At 31.2% G+C, this 19896-nt stretch overlaps 1 protein-coding gene and 1 long non-coding RNA gene across 2 annotated transcripts in view; both read right to left on the reverse strand.

The window, feature by feature from the left end:
- Window positions 1-4211: 4211 nt before the first annotated feature.
- On the reverse strand, window positions 4212-11545 carry LOC146999049 (uncharacterized). Its single transcript, XR_015040238.1, has 3 exons — window positions 10050-11545; window positions 7966-8008; window positions 4212-4432 (listed from the first exon to the last, which is right to left on the reverse strand). It is a non-coding gene; the product is annotated as an uncharacterized LOC146999049 (long non-coding RNA).
- Window positions 11546-14957: 3412 nt separating this feature from the next.
- Window positions 14958-19896, reverse strand: part of LOC118200911 (integrator complex subunit 12-like) — a 48162-nt gene continuing 43223 nt past the window's right edge. The window contains exon 8 of the mRNA XM_085813081.1: window positions 14958-17040. Within this exon, the coding sequence (XP_085669207.1) occupies window positions 16510-17040 (531 nt within the window). The 3' untranslated portion in view covers window positions 14958-16509. The remainder of the gene's footprint in view (window positions 17041-19896) is intronic.

Below are 19896 nucleotides of genomic sequence, written 5' to 3' on the forward strand. Positions count from 1 at the left end.
TTGGATAAGAAATGATTAAAAATTACTTTGGAATTGCAAAAATAATTGTAACTTTGGAATTGTAATTTGAATAACTTGATAACGAAAGAATAAAGAACTCGAAACGTCATTTGTCGCTCATTTCGAAAATAGCCAGAAAAAAATTAAAATCAAATAGGAAATCAAAATTACTTAAGTATAAAGACATGGAGGGTGTGATGTACAAATGTGGAGAATTTTAAGTGTGTAAATACAAGAGAACAGTTTTTCTGTTAATGTGAAATCTTTAAATGCGTTTTCTGGAAAACTAATTTTTCTAGTGTTTTTACATACAAGAAATGTAATTACTCAAAATGTTCTAAAGTTATCTCTATTAAATTTCACTATAGTGTTTTCTATATTATTTACTAGGTTTTAAGCTACAATCTAAGTTATATTTATTAATTTGATTGTTTTATAAGTATTTCTATATAAAACGATAAGAAATATTTTACAAAAAACTGTGTTTTTTCATGTAATTACACATATTTTAGTAAATTTTAGAAATATCATAAACATTTTAGTTCATAACACAGATGAGTGTTGTAGTAGTATACAGTATAAATAAAATAGAAATATATGCTGTGGAAAAAAATATACGACATTTAATGCAAGTGTTAAATTCTCCTAAAAATATGCATAGAATTGCATATATTTCAAAAGTTTATGAAAATATTCCTAAAAATTTACCTATTTTCATGATTTGATATTATATTTTGACTAAATAAATATATATTTCATCAGAATTCTATGTTTAAAAAAAAAAGTGCTCTGAACGTAGGCAGATCCCTTAAAAGTGTCTGTTGATAGAATAAAACTCATAATTTGCTTTCAAATTCGGTTGTACCTTCAACTTGTAATAGTATGTATACTAAAACATTGAATGTTGTTATGACAGCCAAAGAAACTTCACCAAAAGAATATCTTACAAGATCCAAAAGACACTGAAAATGTGCAGATGGCCTTAAAATACAATTTTAGTGTTTTACCAACCTAATGACATACCCATGTTCACTACAAACTAAAAGGTCATTTAGAAGACTGGAAAATTTATTAAAAACATGATAAATGAGCACAACTGGTCAAGAGTCGTTAAATTATCAAGCAGTTTAGCTCATGAAACAAATTACTGAAACTGCTGAAAACTTTATATCAATGGAAACTAAAAAGAATATTTAAAAATCATTTTTGTTATTATTATTGCTGCTTCCATTACGTAAACTCAGATTTCCTACTAAAATCATATATATATATATATATATATATATATATAAATTTTGTGCTTTCATTTTCACTGATACATCCTAACCTGTACATCTTAGTGATGGGTGGGAGAAACTGTCACCTAGTGTTCTGGTCCACTTCAAAATGCAAAAATGTTGAAATAGGAAATAATTACAAGAAAACCATGTACTTCACAAACTAGTTGACAGACATCTCCAAAATTTTTATCAGGGTTGCCACTCAAACAGGAGAATGAAATTCCCTGACTTTTCCAGGTGTGTTTCAAGAAAATTCCAATCTATCCGCGTAATGTACGTTGGGTGTGCTAAGAGGTAAATTAATTATGGTATTACTTGTATTGTGTAGCAAATTCACTTAATTATTCAATAAATCCCAGAGGACATTTATTCTTAATTATTCTTGGTATACTTTGTTTGATAATTTTGTTTAGTTTTCCACTTAAGAAGCTTAATAAAATTTAAGATACATATATTGGATAACTGGTGATGAGTAATTTAATTATTACTCATGATCATCACCAGTTCAACACGAGGCTAATCCGGTCCTCATAAATCACAACGCAATGCTAAATAGTTAGGTTAGATTTTAGGTAAATTTAATTTGCGTGAGGTATGTTCTTAAAAGGCACCTTAACACTTGAAAACACAAATATAATTATAATAGTTGTTGTTTTCTCCACTGAAGATTGAGATTAGAATCCTCCCAATCTGGAATAAAGTAAGGCTTTTTTTTTTTTTTTTTTTTTTTTTTGGCAGACATTCTGCAGCTAAACGAAAGAAAGAAATCTATTTTAATAAATTGAGGTATTTTATATTTATTTTGCAGCATACATAAGGAAAAAATATGTGCATTAAATTTCGTGATGGTATGTCATCATACTGCTATAATTAATTTCAGGATTATGCCAGAGAAAATTTCCTGAAATTTGGAAATATTATTTACTAATAATAAATAAATTTAGAGGGAAGAAGCAACATTAAATTATATGAATAACATTGGCGGCCAGAATTTCCCTCTCCGCGATGTGTACAGGAAATTGAGAAACGCGTGTTAAGAAGAAACGCTCTTTGACAAAAAGAAAACTACGAAAATCCGTTTTTAAATTATTGCGAAAAATCCAAGAAGAAACGTTTTATCAAAGGACGTTTCTCCTTGGATTTTTCGCAATAATTTTAAAAACGGATTTTCGTAGTTTTTTTTTCCCCTGAAAATAACTAATCCATGAATTAATTTACTTGCGCCAAAAAATATTTTCTTTTCCTTTAGAGTTTAACCACTTGCGTTAAGACTAAACTTCACGGTTGCGGTGCCGTGCGCTACAATATAACAAGCGGTAAAGTGTCTCATCTCCGCATCTGAGAGTGCAATCCAGAGCTGTAACTCGAGAAATAAACAATCTTGTTGTTAGGCGACGTGTGCACCACGTTATTTTCATTTTTGCGATAAATGCTTATCGACGTGCACGTCGCTCGCGGTTTGAGACAAAAGCAGCTTGACTTGCGTGGCACGTCTTTTTAGCGCAAGTGGTTAAAGAAATTTTAAACGATATTCATTTTATGAACTTTTGATAACGTGACCTTCGAACTTCGACACCGGTTTCGAGCTTTGGCAACAGATATATCAGACATGCACAGCTGTTTTCCCTCTATGATGGAACGGAGCCACAGCCACGTCTGTTGCAGAGAGGTTTTCCTTCTTTACAATACATATTCTTTGATTCTAACCTCCATGGTACTGTATACTAGGATTAAACCCATTTTGTTTTATACGAGAACAGGTACTTTCTTTAGTTCATGCACTGCACATGCGATTCTCGAGAATATTGGAAACCAAAAGTTGCGGGAAAGTTGCTTTGCCTTTCTAAAAGACAATCAAATTGGAGCTGCGAAAATTGGCTCTATGCCAGCTACCCGAATGACACTCACGTGATACATAATTCGCCAAAAAAGTTACCTCTTCCGACGTCGGCGCAAAAATCGCTTTTTTTGGCGGGATCGTTGTATGAACTTCCCTGACTTTTCCAGATTTTGACAAAAATACTTAAATTCCCTGACTTTTCCCTGAATATTTTGGTCAATTTTCGAATTCCCTGACTTTTCCCGGTTCTCCAGGTAGCGTGGCAACCCTGTTTTATACACACACCATTAGTCACATAACTTCTTGGATAGGATGCAACAATACACTGCCTAAATATTCAACATCTGATAGACACTTAAATCTTGCCTCAATAACATTTGTCAAATTCTAACTAAGCTATACTCTCTTAGGCACAGAAATTCTTACAGCAAGAAGAAAAATGACGTATACAGATCACACAGGGTTCCCACTGAAATTCAGCTCTTAATTTTCCTGACCAAATTAAACAATTTTCTTGCATATGTAAGATGGACTAGTAGCAAACTAAGTGTATGTATTTAATTGAATAATTTTTTGCATTTACCCCAAAATAAAAATCTAATTTATCTTGCTCCTTATTGTAAAGCTAATGACAGATTATGTATAAGGCCTACCAGAAAGTTCTGCTTGATTATGTAATTTCAAATTTCAACATGCTTGCACATGTCTACTTCACACATACATGCTTGGAGATGGAAAGTACCTACAAATTTTTAAATATTTATCTCATGTGACTTTTTCTATACCATCATTATAAATGTACATGTTGATGTGGGCATACCAATTATTTTTTTTTTCCATCAAATAGCTTTATGGTATTAAATGATCTAAAAGGAGACAACTCGACAAAAGAAACCAATTAGAAGTTGGCTAATTTTTTATTAATTTGTTATCAAACGCTGTGCATTTTAGATTATGCTCATATGATTCCATGAGTTATTTAAATGATAAAATTATTATGAACATATCCCACATAAATTAACAAGTATCAAATTTCAAGTTGTTTGAAGTATTATGAACTGTAATACTTGCAAAAGAAATAACACATGAAATTAAGAATTAGGTTTATTTTACAGGTATTCGAAAACTGCAATTACTGTTAAACAATAAAAACTAACATTAAATCTGAAGAGCATAATTTTTTTCAATAATAAAATTCAACATAGATTTTCTTCAGCTTCGCAATATTTGTTCTATAGTTCGCTGTCTTTAATATCCTGCTCGATTTTTGTAAAAGAGGATTTTTTGTCACCCAATGTTTTGAGAACAGCTCCTAAACAAGAAAGAAAAAAAATTTGTAATAATTTCACACTTCAGATGTTTTCAGTTTTTAAATATGGTTGAAGTATTAAAAGATGCATATAAAATGCACAGAGTATTTCATATTTAAAAATTTACATTTCAGTAATTAAAAATTTAAGTTCATACTATCACACAGTAAACTTCAATTATATACCTTACACAATGCCTATGATTTCAAGTAAAAAGTACCTAAAAATTTGTTTAGAACTAACTGCAAGGTTAAGAAAGTCTTTAATGGCTATGTTTGTATTTAAGTACACGAGAAAAACTTAATTTCGTATCAATTATATTGCATTAGCCTTTCCAATTTTACTCCTACATATAGTAAAGAATACTCGCTTTCTTACAGATAACTTTTTCTTAAATAAAGAGCAAGCAGAAAACTAATCACAACACTATATACACATAACAGAATACTTCATAAACACATACATGTCATTAACATACATATATGCATTAACAGGCTATTTTACATATTTCAATAAACCAGAAACCAATACACAATCAAAAGTATTATTAGTAAATTCCTCCAAAATCAGAACACAAATCTATAATTATGATAACAATGGCATCTCGGTTTGCAATATAAAATATTTCAAGTCTACATTCATGTGCATTCTAAGCAAACAGAAAGCTGAAAAACAATAAAATTATAAATACCATAAAAAAATTAAAAGCCACGTAAAAGGATAGCAAGACTAAATGAAGTCTTCCTTCAAAAATAAATTTAAATTCAAAAATTCGCCTTCCTATTTCACATCTCAAAATAGAGTTACTGCTTTCACTAACTAAATTTCCCGTCTTGGCAAAATAAAAATTGTCACTTCTGTTGCAGGAAATATTTGCTGCAAAATTTGTATGCAAATAATCTAGTGAAAAAAATTTAATTGTGACTTGAATATTTTCTTTATTAAATAAATGAAAAATTCCCACGTAATATTAATTTATGATCCACATGAAGCTTTTTACCTCTACCATATCATGCAGCTATTTTAAAATATATACTCATATAAAAGCCACATAATTTTTTTTACCAATATTAATATGGTATAAATCATTAATAAATCTTCTAAAAAGAGCCCAAAAATTTCTGAATTTGATACCCAAAACATAATTCTACATAACTGTTAATGTATGCCTTTGCTTGCACATACTTAAAATGAATTATACACACAAAAACTTAACATAACATATTAACTTTAATAAATTCTTAATTAGCAGGATGACTCAATTAAGGCAAAATATGAAAGAAATCTACCCGATGGAATAGTTGTAAAAGATATATTTAAAAAAAGCTAATACTGTTTACCTTACACATGGCAGAAATTGAGTAAACTGTATGCAGCTGGATTATTTATTAGGAATAGAAGTTAGATCAAAGTACCAGTTCTGGAAGGCTTTAACCATCTGGGTGCAAAGAAGCATCTCAATTTAAAAAAGAATAAAAGCTAATAGAATTTTATAACTTTTACAATCTAGTACAAATATTAGACACATAAACAACACTAAATGCCATTATTTACCTGCATATTTTCCTTCTTTGTGTACTTTACTCCTCAATTTTTCAGGATATGATTTAGAAACAGAGTTATGGTAAAAATGTATACTGGTAAATAAAATATTGCTGAACTGATAAGTTCTTTGAATTATATACTATAGTGCAAAGAGGGATGGAATATGTGACTAAATATGATAAATCAGATTACAATAACATTAAACAAATAACATGAAAAACTGAAAAAAGAAATTTTATTTGAAATTATTTTTTAACTCGTGGAAAGACAGACAGTATTTCCAACTTATTAAATTCAATTACACCTTACCTTTCTCAAACCAATATTGGTACTTTTCTATTTTGCCGGTGCAAGCATTAAAGCCGCCCAAAATGGTACAACCGATGCCAAACAGAATATCCTTGCTGGTAACCTTTTATGTTTCATTTTCAAAACACGTCGCAGCTGTTTCTATCAGATTGAATGTTTCTTTCAATACTGGGATAAAATTACATAGAATTTTTACCAGATAGTTCAATTTTATGTTCTAAGGCCATTCACAGTAATTAAATCAATTAGGATGCAATCACATGCTCACCCGAAAATATAGAAAAGGCAAAATCAAGGGTTAAATTCATCAGTTCTAATGAGAATGCACTAGCAAAGTAAAGCACTGCAGTTTTACATAATTTCTGAGTAAGCTATTCATACGAAATGAAATAATTCTTGCATTCAAACTTGTATTATAAATTAAGATTTAACTTGAAATTAATGTAGATAATTACTGAGAGAATTAGCATAGCTTAACATGAGATGAGATCATTTGGGGTCAGGTGATATGAAACGGCGAATCAGAATGTTGTACCATGAAAGCATAGCAAATTCTTAAATTAATCTCTTTTTACAAATACAAATTAATGTCTTTCTACAAATTTATTGTCTTTATTATCATTTTACAAAATTTTAAATGATATTAAAATGTTTATGCCTTTAAAATAAAAATTTCTTAGAACTAACATTTGTTAACATTTTTTAGGTGTATACTGTGTGTTATCACCAATAAAGTCTGCTTGGCAAGATTTGTGCCAGCGAAACAGAAAAGTACCCTGATATTTTGATTTTTTTTTAAATAATTTTCATAAATTTACTATTTTAGGGAAGCTCAATAGCACAGTGGCTAGTGCGTCATGCAGCAGCACCAGAGGTCTGGCGTTTGATTCCCAGGCTGGGCAAGCCTTTCATCCCCTTGAGTCGGTCGATAAAATTAGTACCAAGTTCCATTGGGGACTTAATACCGGGGGCCCTGCAACAAGCTGACCACTTATGCCCAAACACCACAGAGCTCACCATCTAGAAAGTAGATATCAAGGCATTGCCAGCCATGGCTCTCTAAGGGCTGTTTGTGCCATCCAGTTTAGTTTTAAGTTTTACTATTTTAGTAACATAAAAATACATCCGTAACAGGTTTGGTTTAGGTTTATTTGATTACTGCAAAGCACAATAGGGCTATCTGCCTAAGGTGAGAAATGCCTTCCTGAAGGACTTTCTACGGGAAACTGGCTCGTTTACATGTTACACATGGGGAAAACCACGGAAATAGCCATGCAGCCAGATCGTTCACAGGATTCGAACGTCGAACCGAACTACCAGTGTTCAGCGACTTTACCACTGGGCTGTTGGCGAGCCTTCTATTACACAGGGCCTGTGTGTGCAGGATCACCTTTGAAATTAAGAGAGTTGTATTTAAAATCGGTGCAAAACTAAAGCTGCTTTCTTGTCTAATTTTATACTATTGAAAATACCGGTAATTGTCAAAATTATTCGTATTCAATATGTGTAAGATTATTAATGAGCTGCCAAACCACAGTTAACCATTTAATATACTATATATACATATCTAATATACATTCAACGTTATTATTTTTCTTTTTGAATGTCAGGTTTTCATTATTTCTGCCAATATATCTGTAACAAGATATAAAGATTGAGTTAATGTAGAATAGAAAATTACCTTGCAACATATCCAATATGACTTAGTGGCAGTGCTTCATTCTCTAGGAAAAACATTTTAAATTATTTTACTTAAACAAAAAATTCATATTTGTTACAGCAAAACATCATTAACACAATAAACCAGAATTGAATGCAAATCTAGTTTAACTCCATTCTTGAAAACTAGTTTATTACTTTCAATTTAATTTAAAAATAATAAAAAATAAGGTACGTATTATGATGACTACCTAGATATCTCGTCTCAACTGGCAATCCTTGTAAGGTTATACAGGTTAACACTAACATAGGTTATAGAGGGCACTACGATAGAGAGTATTAATCCCACACTAGGGACTCTTAACATTTGGTGGGAACAGTTTGAAAAGTGAAACGGATATTTATAGTGAACCAACGCAAAACAAAAACAATAGTCCTTTACGGACAAAGCCCCTTTGGACTAATAAATAAATTAACAGCTTTTAGCTATTTTTTCTTCTTGTAAAAAATAGACATACAGAATATTTTTAGAAAATAACAGTACTTCAAGCATGCATTTTCCACATATTTAACACAATAATTCATTCTAGCTCTGTTGCAATACTGGCAAAGGTACTCCTCCGCTATTAGGACTGGATTCAGAAATGTACAATGAAACCTCGAGATACAAGGAAAGTATGAGCAAAATACGAGCATTGACTCGAGTAATGAGCAATGAGCCAGGCTGTTGGTATGGGTGGCGCTATTTCCCTCTCCGGCTCAACTCGGGGAATTCCCTCATCAGATCACTCATTGTTCTTTTATATACGTGTTTGTGTAAGTTAATTGTTTTGACATTTAACATGAAAATAATTATTTCAAGATGCCTCACAAGAAGATTGTTGCCTCAGATAGCGCTGCAAAGAAAAATAAGGAGGTCATGGCCGTCGATATCAAGAAAGAAATCATAGATAAACATAAGCATGGTAAACATAAGCACGGAATTGGCAAAGACTTTTGGCCTTTCAACATCGAAAATCTATACTATTCTGAAGAAGCAGGAAGAAATTAAGAAACCTGATGTAGCCAAAGGAATTATCATTGCTTCCAAGCACCATAAAAGTACTCCTAGATGTTGAGAAGCTGTTGTTGGTGTGGATTAATGAGAAGGAGTTAAAATGTTGGTAACAAAGTTAAACTATGGTTATATTATTTAGCAGTGTTATTTATTAGGAAAAATTGACTTGATATTAAAATGTTGATATTTTTTGGGGTGTGGAATGGGTTAACTGAATTTCCATTATTTTCAATGGGGAAGCTTGTTTCTAGATACGAGAAATTCGCTATACCAGTTGAATGCTGGAACGAATTAAACTCTTATATCGAGGTTCCACTGTAGATATGTAAGCATGTGTATATGCATGTATGCGCATATATGTGTATGAGTATACACATACATACATAAAGAATATACACATGCACACACGAGCATCTACATTTAAAAATGCATGCATATGGACACACATTTCTGAATCTGGTCCTGATAACAGAAGAATACCTACATGAATCATAGGATTTACATTAATCAGTTTTATTAAAATTCTTAAATGAAATCTTCACTATCCGCAAATTCAGTTTCATTTCCAGCTGAAACTATATCATCACAATCTCATTTATATTATTTTCCTCTAACAACTGAACATTTTTAAAACTTTTTCTATTCCATTGAAAACTAATGCTACATTAAACATATATTTTCTAAATATGAAAATTTTAAGTTAGCTTAGAAATTATATTCATTCTTAAAAAAAGTTTGATGTATGCAGATGTTAGATCAATAAAATTACTTTCCTATGAAAAAGTAATACGGCGTTGAACAACTTGATTTTACACATCAAGATATACTGAGTGAAAATTCCTGAAATGTTTTATTTCTTGGTATCTCACTGTGCAAGAATTGTATAAATAAGACTACCTCCCTTTTTTAAAAAAAATGTTTAGTAAATACTATGAAGAAAATTGGTTACATTATTTACAGTTAATAATTAATAGAACATAAATTATTTCTTAGCTTATCAATTTATTTTTAATCACATTCATAAACAGTACTAATTTAAACAAACATACCATTATGATTTCAATAACTATGAAATAGAAAATCCAATCTGCGTCTTTGATGGTCTAGTAGATTGGACGTCTCGTTTACTACAATTCAGCAGGGTGCTGACTCCCCAGACTGTAATATATATATATATTTAATTTACAAGGGGAAAAGCAACAAAAATATAAACGATTCCTTGGTTTTATATAAGCATTTCTGCACATTTACAATTTTCATTTTTTTAACTATCTAGTTATATCAAAATACATAATTTAGTAAAATATAATTCAAATAATTTAAGGTATTTTAGATCAAATACTAACTTTTCAATACATTTTTTCATGCATGTCTAATAATCAACATAACTATCAAGTTTTGACTTCAAAAATTATGTTTAGAGAAACCTGAAGCTGCAATAAATAGTAATAAATTTATTCAAAAACTGAAAGTAAAGCATTCTTACTTTATTTTCTTTCTTTAACTATGGCAGATCTTTTAAAACAACAAAATCAAACAAACAAAAAAGAAATGCATTCATGAAAGGACTTAGGACTTACTTATTATTCATGAAAGGATATACAGTCAAAAGTCGTTAATTCGGACACCCATAATCCGGAATGATCTATAATACGGACCTCAAAGCTAAAACCTTTCTGCGCACAGGCATTTACGCGTGCTCGTAAGACCTTTACGACTGCGCATATGCGTATGCGCAGAATACGTTTTCGTGTAAGCGTTTTATGTATAACGGACTGTATAAGCTAAAATTATCTAATTATCTATTTCAGTTAATGTTGATGATTGCATTATTCCTTAATCTTCGAGTTGGATCCGGCTTATTATTTTTTGCAGACTGTAAGAGCAATTTTATAAAAGTAAACTTGAACTTTCGATTATGTCAAATAGAATTTCCGATGCTGGAGCTCCCTAAGAATCTACGAAACGAAAGTATGTTTCGATGTCCATCAAACAAAAAGTGGAATTGCTGCAAAAAAATGGATAAAGACATGAAGAAGGTGCCAGAGAAGTTAGTGAAAACGAAAAAATTTTGATTGACAAGTTAGTCGATATTCTCGGCACAGCAATTACGGGACTTGAACAGCGGAACTTTGTAACTGAAGAAGAAATTATGCCTGTTTATAGAATTAAAGAGAAAGTATTATCACACAAAACGAAGCAACTTAAACAACTTACATTGAAAGAAATGTTTAATAAAATAAACAAATAAATATTAAGCTTTTTTTTTTTTTTTTTTTTTTTTTTTTTTTTTTTTTTTTGTAAATTTTGATACCCTTTAGATCACAATTGTTCTTTATTTCATAAATTACGGTTTCATATTTTTAATTTTAGAATTTCTGCATGCCATCTTACGAGATTTAAACTGATGATGTATAATCCGGAAAAATCGATAATCCGAAATCGGCGAAGTCCCGACGAGTCCGGATTAACAACTTTTGACTGTATTTCAGTAATTAGAAGTGCATTAAAATTCAGTATATATAAAATGAACAAAGATTTGGAACAAAGTACCTGTGTTTCTATCGCATAAAATTTCCTGTTTTAATAGCCCAATATCTTTGAGTTAAACTAAATTCAAAAATAAGAAATTAAATTATTTTCAGAGAAAATACTAAGCAAATAAAATATTTTCAATTTCATAAATAAATGAAAGTTACATGCTTTATTTTTTGGCATAAGGTAGATAATATTTCCAAAACAGATTTCTGAACAATTAGTCATGTTAATATTACCTTTCTTTTTCCATTAAAAGCAATTTCCTGCTTAATTACGATATGCTTTATGATAAATATTAAAACGTTTGAGTAAAAATAATATAACTATAAAAAGGTGAGACACATACAAACAGGAGTGACACAAACAGTAAGAAACAGACTAGTGCAAATTTTTTTCAATTTATTGATTTGGTATTCTATGTCCAAACTGTTAATACAGTACCAAATCCTGAAAACGAATCATTAGGCACATGCACAAAAGAACAACACATGGAAAATCACATTTCCTACACAGACGCTATTTATAAAATTTTATATAGGTGAAGAAAGTACGAGTATTAAACACTGAAAATATAAAATATTCACTTACTTTCTTCAAATAATTAGTAACATCGATGAATTAAGTCACAAACGCCAATCCACGAACAAACAGTATTCTTTGCGACTTTACCATTCTTTTCGACCGCCATTGTCGACTTCACAAATATCCCACCACAACCGGAAGTAGAAAGTGTCCGCTTTGCCATTGGTCAGTGAACAAGAATTGCAATGCTAATTTTTCCTTTATAATTAAACATATTAAGAAAGCCTCTAAATTAGCATATGAAATAAACTTACTTTTGCATTATATAAATTTATATTCACAGCATCTCTGTATTAAGATAATAATTCAACTTTTCTACGAAAAATAGAAACGTCTGTGTATGCGCATGCTCAGTGTATAATTGTAAATCTGGTTAATTTTTATAAGTTAGCGTAAAATTAACTATGTAAATTTTGAGTTCATTTAACTAGACCCTTGTACTTATTCTGTAGATCTGCATATTAAGAATGTCTAACTGTTTCAGGAAAAATATAAAATATAATATAGTTATTTATTTACTTTATTTATTTTTTTTCCTCATATAAAAATTATTAAAATCGCTACATCATTTTCCCCGTACATTAAACAAAATTAAAAAATGTTAGCCTCATGTGATTTTTATAACAAAGATTAAAGGAACTGAAATATATGCAAAATATTAGGATTCAGATTGCAATTTCACAGTTATTATTATTATATAAAAATATTAGTATATCTTTGATTATAATTAATGATCCTCTGGTCTACATTAAACTATTGTTCAAGAAGTTAAACATTTTGAAGCATCTTCTGCTCTATTTATTATTCTATTCCTCGACATGAAAGACATGCTAGTCTTATTCCAATTTAATTGCCCACAATTGCTAAATGAAATAAGGCGAGTATTGTACCAAACTCAGCAAGTACACAAATTTAATATACAGCTTATTCCAGTTAAATGGGTAATAGGATTTTCATAAAAGAAATTAAATTGTGTAAATTAATGTAAGTGTTGATATAAATAAAAATAACAAATTTGATATAAGAAAATAAATAAGTTATTTTGAAGATTTTTAAATTAAGAAAATATAATTTTTTGCAAAAATGCACGCAGAGATTTAGCTCACATGTTAAAATTCATAGAAAAATTTTAGCCTGATATATGAACGCCCCTTTTTTCATGTTCGTGGAAAAGAAAAACAAAGTGAAATGCCAAAAATGCACTAAATATTTTGAATTAATAAACTTCATTTTCAATCTTTTTAGACTTCATATAATATCCGTAAAAGTGATGAATGAAATATACCATAAAGGCAGTAGTTTTTTTCAGTACATTCGGATTCGTGTAATTTTCGTAAAAATAACGTGTGGAAAATAACGATAAAGAGTCAACAGGAACTTCAGCCTTTTTCATTCGTATAAATTTCGTAAAAGTAACGTGCAAAAAAAATGCCATACCCTTGTTTCACCAAAATTATATGTATATTTTTGGAGACGTGCTACCTGGGTAGATATATATAATTGAAGCAAATAAATCACTACTCACCAGGACATGTTTAAGAAAAAAAAATACAAATTAAATAAATTAAGATAAAATTATGGCAAATAAAATTTAATTCATACTGCCTTTCCTAATGGGATTAATTCTCTTATGATGTTCTAAAATAAAACTCAAAAGTCACAACTTATTCTGGATTAAAAAACATGCTTAATAAATACATTTATTTGTGGTAATGTATAACCACATCATGCAATGACTTCTAAAGAGAAGTGTGTTAGTACAAATGTACTTTAAAAGAAAAAAATGAGCTCACTAGCACATGCAGAAGAAAACTATGGTTTAATAAAATTATAATTGGACATCAGGTGAGATAAAAATACCATCTTTACGGAAAACAAAGATGATAATTCTTCATTTGTTTACTTTTTACAGATGTAATTTTTGCTTATTGGTTACTGATTGTAATGGAATTTTTATGAAATAAGAGTTTTCGTACTCATTCACACACATACATACATATGTTCAAGAAATTCAGAGACATATATGCAAGTATCAGGGAAGCAACAGCATAACATAACTGGCAAGAGAGAGCAAGGCCAGATGATGATGAGTTTGCAGTGGAACATAATTTAATGTTTCTATATAATTATTAAGACTTCCTAAGTGGCAACATGATGTAATGTTTTGAATAGTTATTAAGATTCACTGTGTGGCAACAACCAGTCGAGCTAAAAACATCGTTACTTGGAGTGTTCCTTGAGCATTGTGTATGCTTTATTTCTTAAAAGTTTGTTATATTTTTATGTAAAAAATAAATCAAATCCACAAGTTATTAGGTGAGAGTGCACTTCCAATCAGAAGAGAGATGCCATGAAAAAAATGATGATGAGAGTTAAATAAATCAGTGACTTAGATTCATCTTGTCTGTGTACTCCTGGAAAGCATGCCACATGGGGGCTTGACCAGTTCTCAATAATGCTCCTCATGTAAGTACACTATTTCACCTTGATTTTTGATCGAGTATTAATTTACAAATGATTTTGGATTGAATTTCAATGAAATTAAAAATTTATGTTTTGAAACCCAAATTGTTGTGTTGAAACAAGAACCATTTTGAAAATGAATAATTAAATAATTCAGTGACTTAGATTCATCTTGTCTGTGTACTCCTGGAAAGCATGCCACATGGGGGCTTGACCAGTTCTCAATAATGCTCCTCATGTAAGTACACTATTTCACCTTGATTTTTGATCGAGTATTAATTTACAAATGCTTTTGGATTGAATTTCAGTGAAATTAAAAATTTATGTTTTGAAACCCAAATTGTTGTGTTGAAACAAGAACCATTTTGAAAACGAATTTTTAAAAATTTTTTATTTTACCGTGTTATTCTACATGCACAACATATTCTGGGAAATACATTAACATAAGGAACACTTTCTCCTCTTTCTCTCTCTCTCTCTTTTTTTTTTTTTTTTTAAATTTACTTATTTCAGATTCAGTTGTATATTTATCATCACCAGGAGGACATGATACTTAACTTGTTAAGCCCAGCGCCAAATTTGCTGTCCTTTCCGTTCAGCCGGCAGTGAATGATCAAAGTGAAAGAATTATTCAGAAATTATACAAAAAGGAAGGGGACACACATAAAAACCAAAGGTATTGTTTGAAATGTTATGATGACAATTCAAAACTATTTGGACGCAAGATAGCCAAAAATGTTACCAAAAACGTCGTTATGTATATGCATAAAGCCGTACTTTTGTTTAGAATATTTTAATAAATTTCATTAAAACTACATTTGATCATATTTCATTGAGACTATATTTCTTAACTCTGTCGATCCTGTGGACCAACACCAGCCAAATGAAAACTTCAGTGCCAGCCCCCATTGCCAACCAAGGACCGACGGCGGCCACACGGAAAGTTCACTGGCGGGCTCAACGTGTTAAGTGTAGGTATCAGGAGAGCGACCAGCACAACATGACTACTGAAAGACAATGAGGCAAGAAGATGATGGGATAAAAAGTGAGTGTACACCTCCATTAAGAAGACAGATGGAGTTAAAAAAATGATAATGAGACAAAAGTTCAAAGGAAGACTAACTACTTTTCTTCATCTGCTATAAATCACATGTAAATTGTTGCAGCTATCAGTGTACAGCACAAACAGTTTAATTAAATAATTAAGTGACTTTGTGTACTAATCCTCTAGAAATCCAGCCATAAATATACACCTGAACTTCTGGAAAAATATTTATAATATGTCTGATTTACTGATAATTTTTCATTTTACTGATGTTTCAAGATTTTTCAGATTAAGAGGAATCCTATCACAATATAGAATTGCCACAAAGTTCCTGAACAACTTTACCCTATTATTGTCAGCATCCTGTAAAAGGCGATGCTGCAAATTTTTGTAGTGTTATTACACCTATATCAAGGATTTTTCCAAACAATTTATTTTGGTTTAATATACACATAATATGAGAATTTGGGCACCTAAAAATTCTCACATCACAAAGTAGCTGAAGTGGAAGCACCTGAAAGTCAATGTTTGGTGTGGGATGTTGTATGACAAGATCTGAGAACCATTTTTCTCCAATGAACAAACAATATCAGCCAGAGTTTACGCTGATACATAGATTAACTACACTTGCCTACAGTTGGAGGACCATCAAGCAGAGTTCATTTTGTCACCTGTCTAGGTTGGGTAACTTGAACCACTTGTCACAAAAACTTTGAACCTTGCTTGTGAAAGTGTCATGAGTGCCAAAGGCAAGTCATTCCATCCCCAAACAATAAGGTGTTAAAGTTGTTCAGGCACTCTGTGGATACCCTGTATTTTAATTATTTCTTGCCTAGTGCTAAATTTAACACACTTCAATTAATAATATTCTACAAAAAATATCACTTTGTAGACAGTCTACGTTTCTCTTGTAGCTTAGATGCTTTCTTTTTCATGATTTGTAACCTTTTATCTGCACTCATTAAAGGACTGCAGCTAGCAACTTTATGACCACTGTTGCCATTACCCGAAGGCAGTTGTGTAATGTTTCGTCCAGATGTGGAAGCCACAGCTGCACTTAGCAGTCCAAGTCCTTTAGCAGATGAACTAGTAGTTACAGTTTTCTGACTGATTGCAGTAACAACTGACTGAGAAGTTGTGGTTAAAGGAAGCGACTGGAATGTATTTGATGGCACTGTTCCTTTTGATAAAAGTGTGGAAGAACTAGTGAGAGAAGTTTTAGTGACAGATGCTGAGGAGAAAGGTGTTTTCAAATTTAAGGTAGGAGTTGCAGGCTTTACACCCCGAGTAGATACTGTCAAAGATGCGGTAGAAGATGAAACAGTTGTTCTGCCACCAAAATTTGCAGCTAAACTGGCTAAACCAGTTGGTTTGTTTGCAGTCTGGATTGTACTACCTTGGGATAGATTAGGCTATAAAAGAAATAAATAAGTAAGTATATAAATATATCATTATTAATTGGTTAAGTTTGACTGCTGTTTGATATTGGTGTTCATTTCAATTAATATCAAACAGTTGCAGTCTGCACATTATTAATTTTCAATGATTGTATAACTTAACTTGAAATGCACACTCTTATAAATGCCAACAAAAAAGTTTTGGAAGGAAAATAAAGAATACATGAATAAAATATAATGGACTAAAATACATTAATAAAACATTTGCATGAAAGTTACATAATGAATTTCCAACATGCTCAAAGATTACAAAAGCAGAAAAGCGTAACTTGTAATTGCTCACCATATTGGGAGGGAGGGAATCATTTCATGCATAAACATATAGCAACTAATTACACTATTAGCTTGATATTTTTTTAATTACATATATATTAAAGGACTGAAATTCTGCTTTACAAAAAACCACAATATGAAAGACTTTTTGAAACACTAAAGACAAAATTTTGTTAGTAATTCACTGAATGAAATGAAATAACTTTTGGGCAGGAAATTAATAACATAAAAGCAAATTACTTATTTGGTTAGTCAAATGAAAGGACAATAATATCACAATTTTTCCAAGGAGAATGTAGTTATTTTTAAAAGTAGCCTTGATCTTACCAAATGCTATAAGAGATAGATAGGCCTGGGACAAAGTGAGTAATGATCTTTTGCAATAATGCAGTGCAGCAGGGATTTGCCTCCAGTCAGATGACAAGTGATTTCATAAACATAATTTCAAAAAATAATTACCGCAATTTTTGGAAGAAAGGCCACATCAGCATAAACGCCTCACTCGCGAAAAATAGCGGGAAAAAAATTAAAATTACACAGAAACGCCGCACTATATTAAATTGCGCGTGACATCATCGTGGGCCGTATAGATGCAAAAACTCAACCAAGTCCTGATATATGACATATCAGTTAAGAAAAATGCATGAAATGAAACCATAACTCAAAAATAAATTAAAGGTAAGAAATGTGGAAAATATATTTACCTTCACGTATATACTTATATTTACCCACTAAAGAAGTCCATATTTGTAATACTCAGACTATATTATAAAAAATGTTGCAACAACAAAATATTAAATTTGGATGACAAAAGAAAATTTTTAAATTTACTTACGAATTACAGCAAACTATACATCATATGAGGCCATCAAAATCTGATTCTTCACTATCTGAATTAAAAAGATTTAGTAAATCCTGATCTAAGTCTTCCAGATCGTCGCATTCATCCTCTTGGTTTACAGTCTCTTTATCTAAGGATATAATTTCAGCTTCTTTGAACCTTGCTATTATTGACGATGTTTCTACCCACTTCCACGCACTTCCTGCCCACTTTGCAATTTCTTCATAAGATGCTCTACGCATTTTACCGCTTTTGGTTTACGTACGCAGTCCTTCACTCATCCAACACTCCCACCGCTTTCGGACTTCAGCTTTGAAGGATTTATTACCTGACAAATCTAACGGTTGTACGATTTTGTCAAACCACCAGGAATTATTGCTTTGGTCGTAGGCAATTTTTGACATCTGGTTTTCACCGACTCAAAGAAATGAGCACGCATGGAATCCATTATCAATAACCCCTTTGATTGGAAAAAAGATCCCATATAACACTGCCAAACTTTTTGTAACCACTCATGCATAATTGTTTCGCACATCTAGCCGTTCTCGTTTGCACAAATAATTACGTCATTAGGAAAATCTCCCTTCGGAATAATCTTTCGTTTAAAAATGATCATCGGTGTTAGCTTGTCACCGTTTGCAGCACAAGCTAACACACATGTAAATGACGTTCTTTCATGCCCCGTCATAAACACAGATACAGTTTTTGCACCAGTTTCATCAACAGTTCTGTTTGCAGGAGAGTCAAAAGCTAACGGCGTTTCATCCATATTTACTATCTGTGACCGAAGAAGTTTTTTTTTTAGTCCAAAGGGATTTGAATCCCGAAGGACTATTAGTTTCGTTTTGGCATTTTGCGTCGGACTCATAAATGTCGGTTCACTTTTCAAACTGTTGCCACAAAATGTTAGAGTCCTGCATTATATTTGAAGAAATTAAATAATGAAAAATCTGCATAAATGTAGGTATATTTCTCGTATTGTGATAAAACAACGGTACATAGAGTCATCAAATTTTGAATAACGTAATCCTCCAACGAATATGAGCATGTGGAAGACCAAATTTGAAATTCGAAATTTGTTTTATGATCGATTTCCTATTTTTTAAAACTTTGACGAATTTTTGATTAACTAACTCAAGGATTTCAAAGCGAGCAATGGCAACGTTGTGCAGAAAAAACATTTTTATCTCCAGCGCGTGAGTCTCTGTATCGGAAATTCTAAAGATATGCTTGTTTTAAAACTATTTTGCGATATTGCTGTTGCACTGGATCTTATGGTTTAAGTGTGAGGAACATGATATTTAATAAAGAAAGGTAACACACAAAATGTTAAAAAACGCCCCTTTGGACGTAATTTAAAATCTGAAACATTTCAGATTTTTTTTTTTTTTTTGACAATATTAGCTGTCACATATTTTAGAAAAGATGACTTTTTATCCTGCCAGTCCATTGGTAATTGTTGCCCGACTGTTGTTCTAGTACGCACAGAAATATTTTTTCTTTTCATAAATCTGCTACACCTCCTTTGAAATCATTTATGTTCATTCGTTTTGCCATAAATTTTGCTTGTAAGCGAATTTTTACAGTTGAAATTGTTGCCATTCCCTTTCCTCGTTGCTCCTTTATCCAGTTTGCAAGGTCGTCCTCTAGATTTGGCCACCTTAGGCTGCTATCTCACGGCGGTTTGTTTCGGAAGA

The sequence above is a fragment of the Stegodyphus dumicola genome, chromosome 1, assembly GCF_044657685.1.
Source record: "Stegodyphus dumicola isolate Sdum_Otavi_A_Nest chromosome 1, ASM4465768v1".
Lineage (NCBI taxonomy): Eukaryota > Metazoa > Arthropoda > Arachnida > Araneae > Eresidae > Stegodyphus > Stegodyphus dumicola.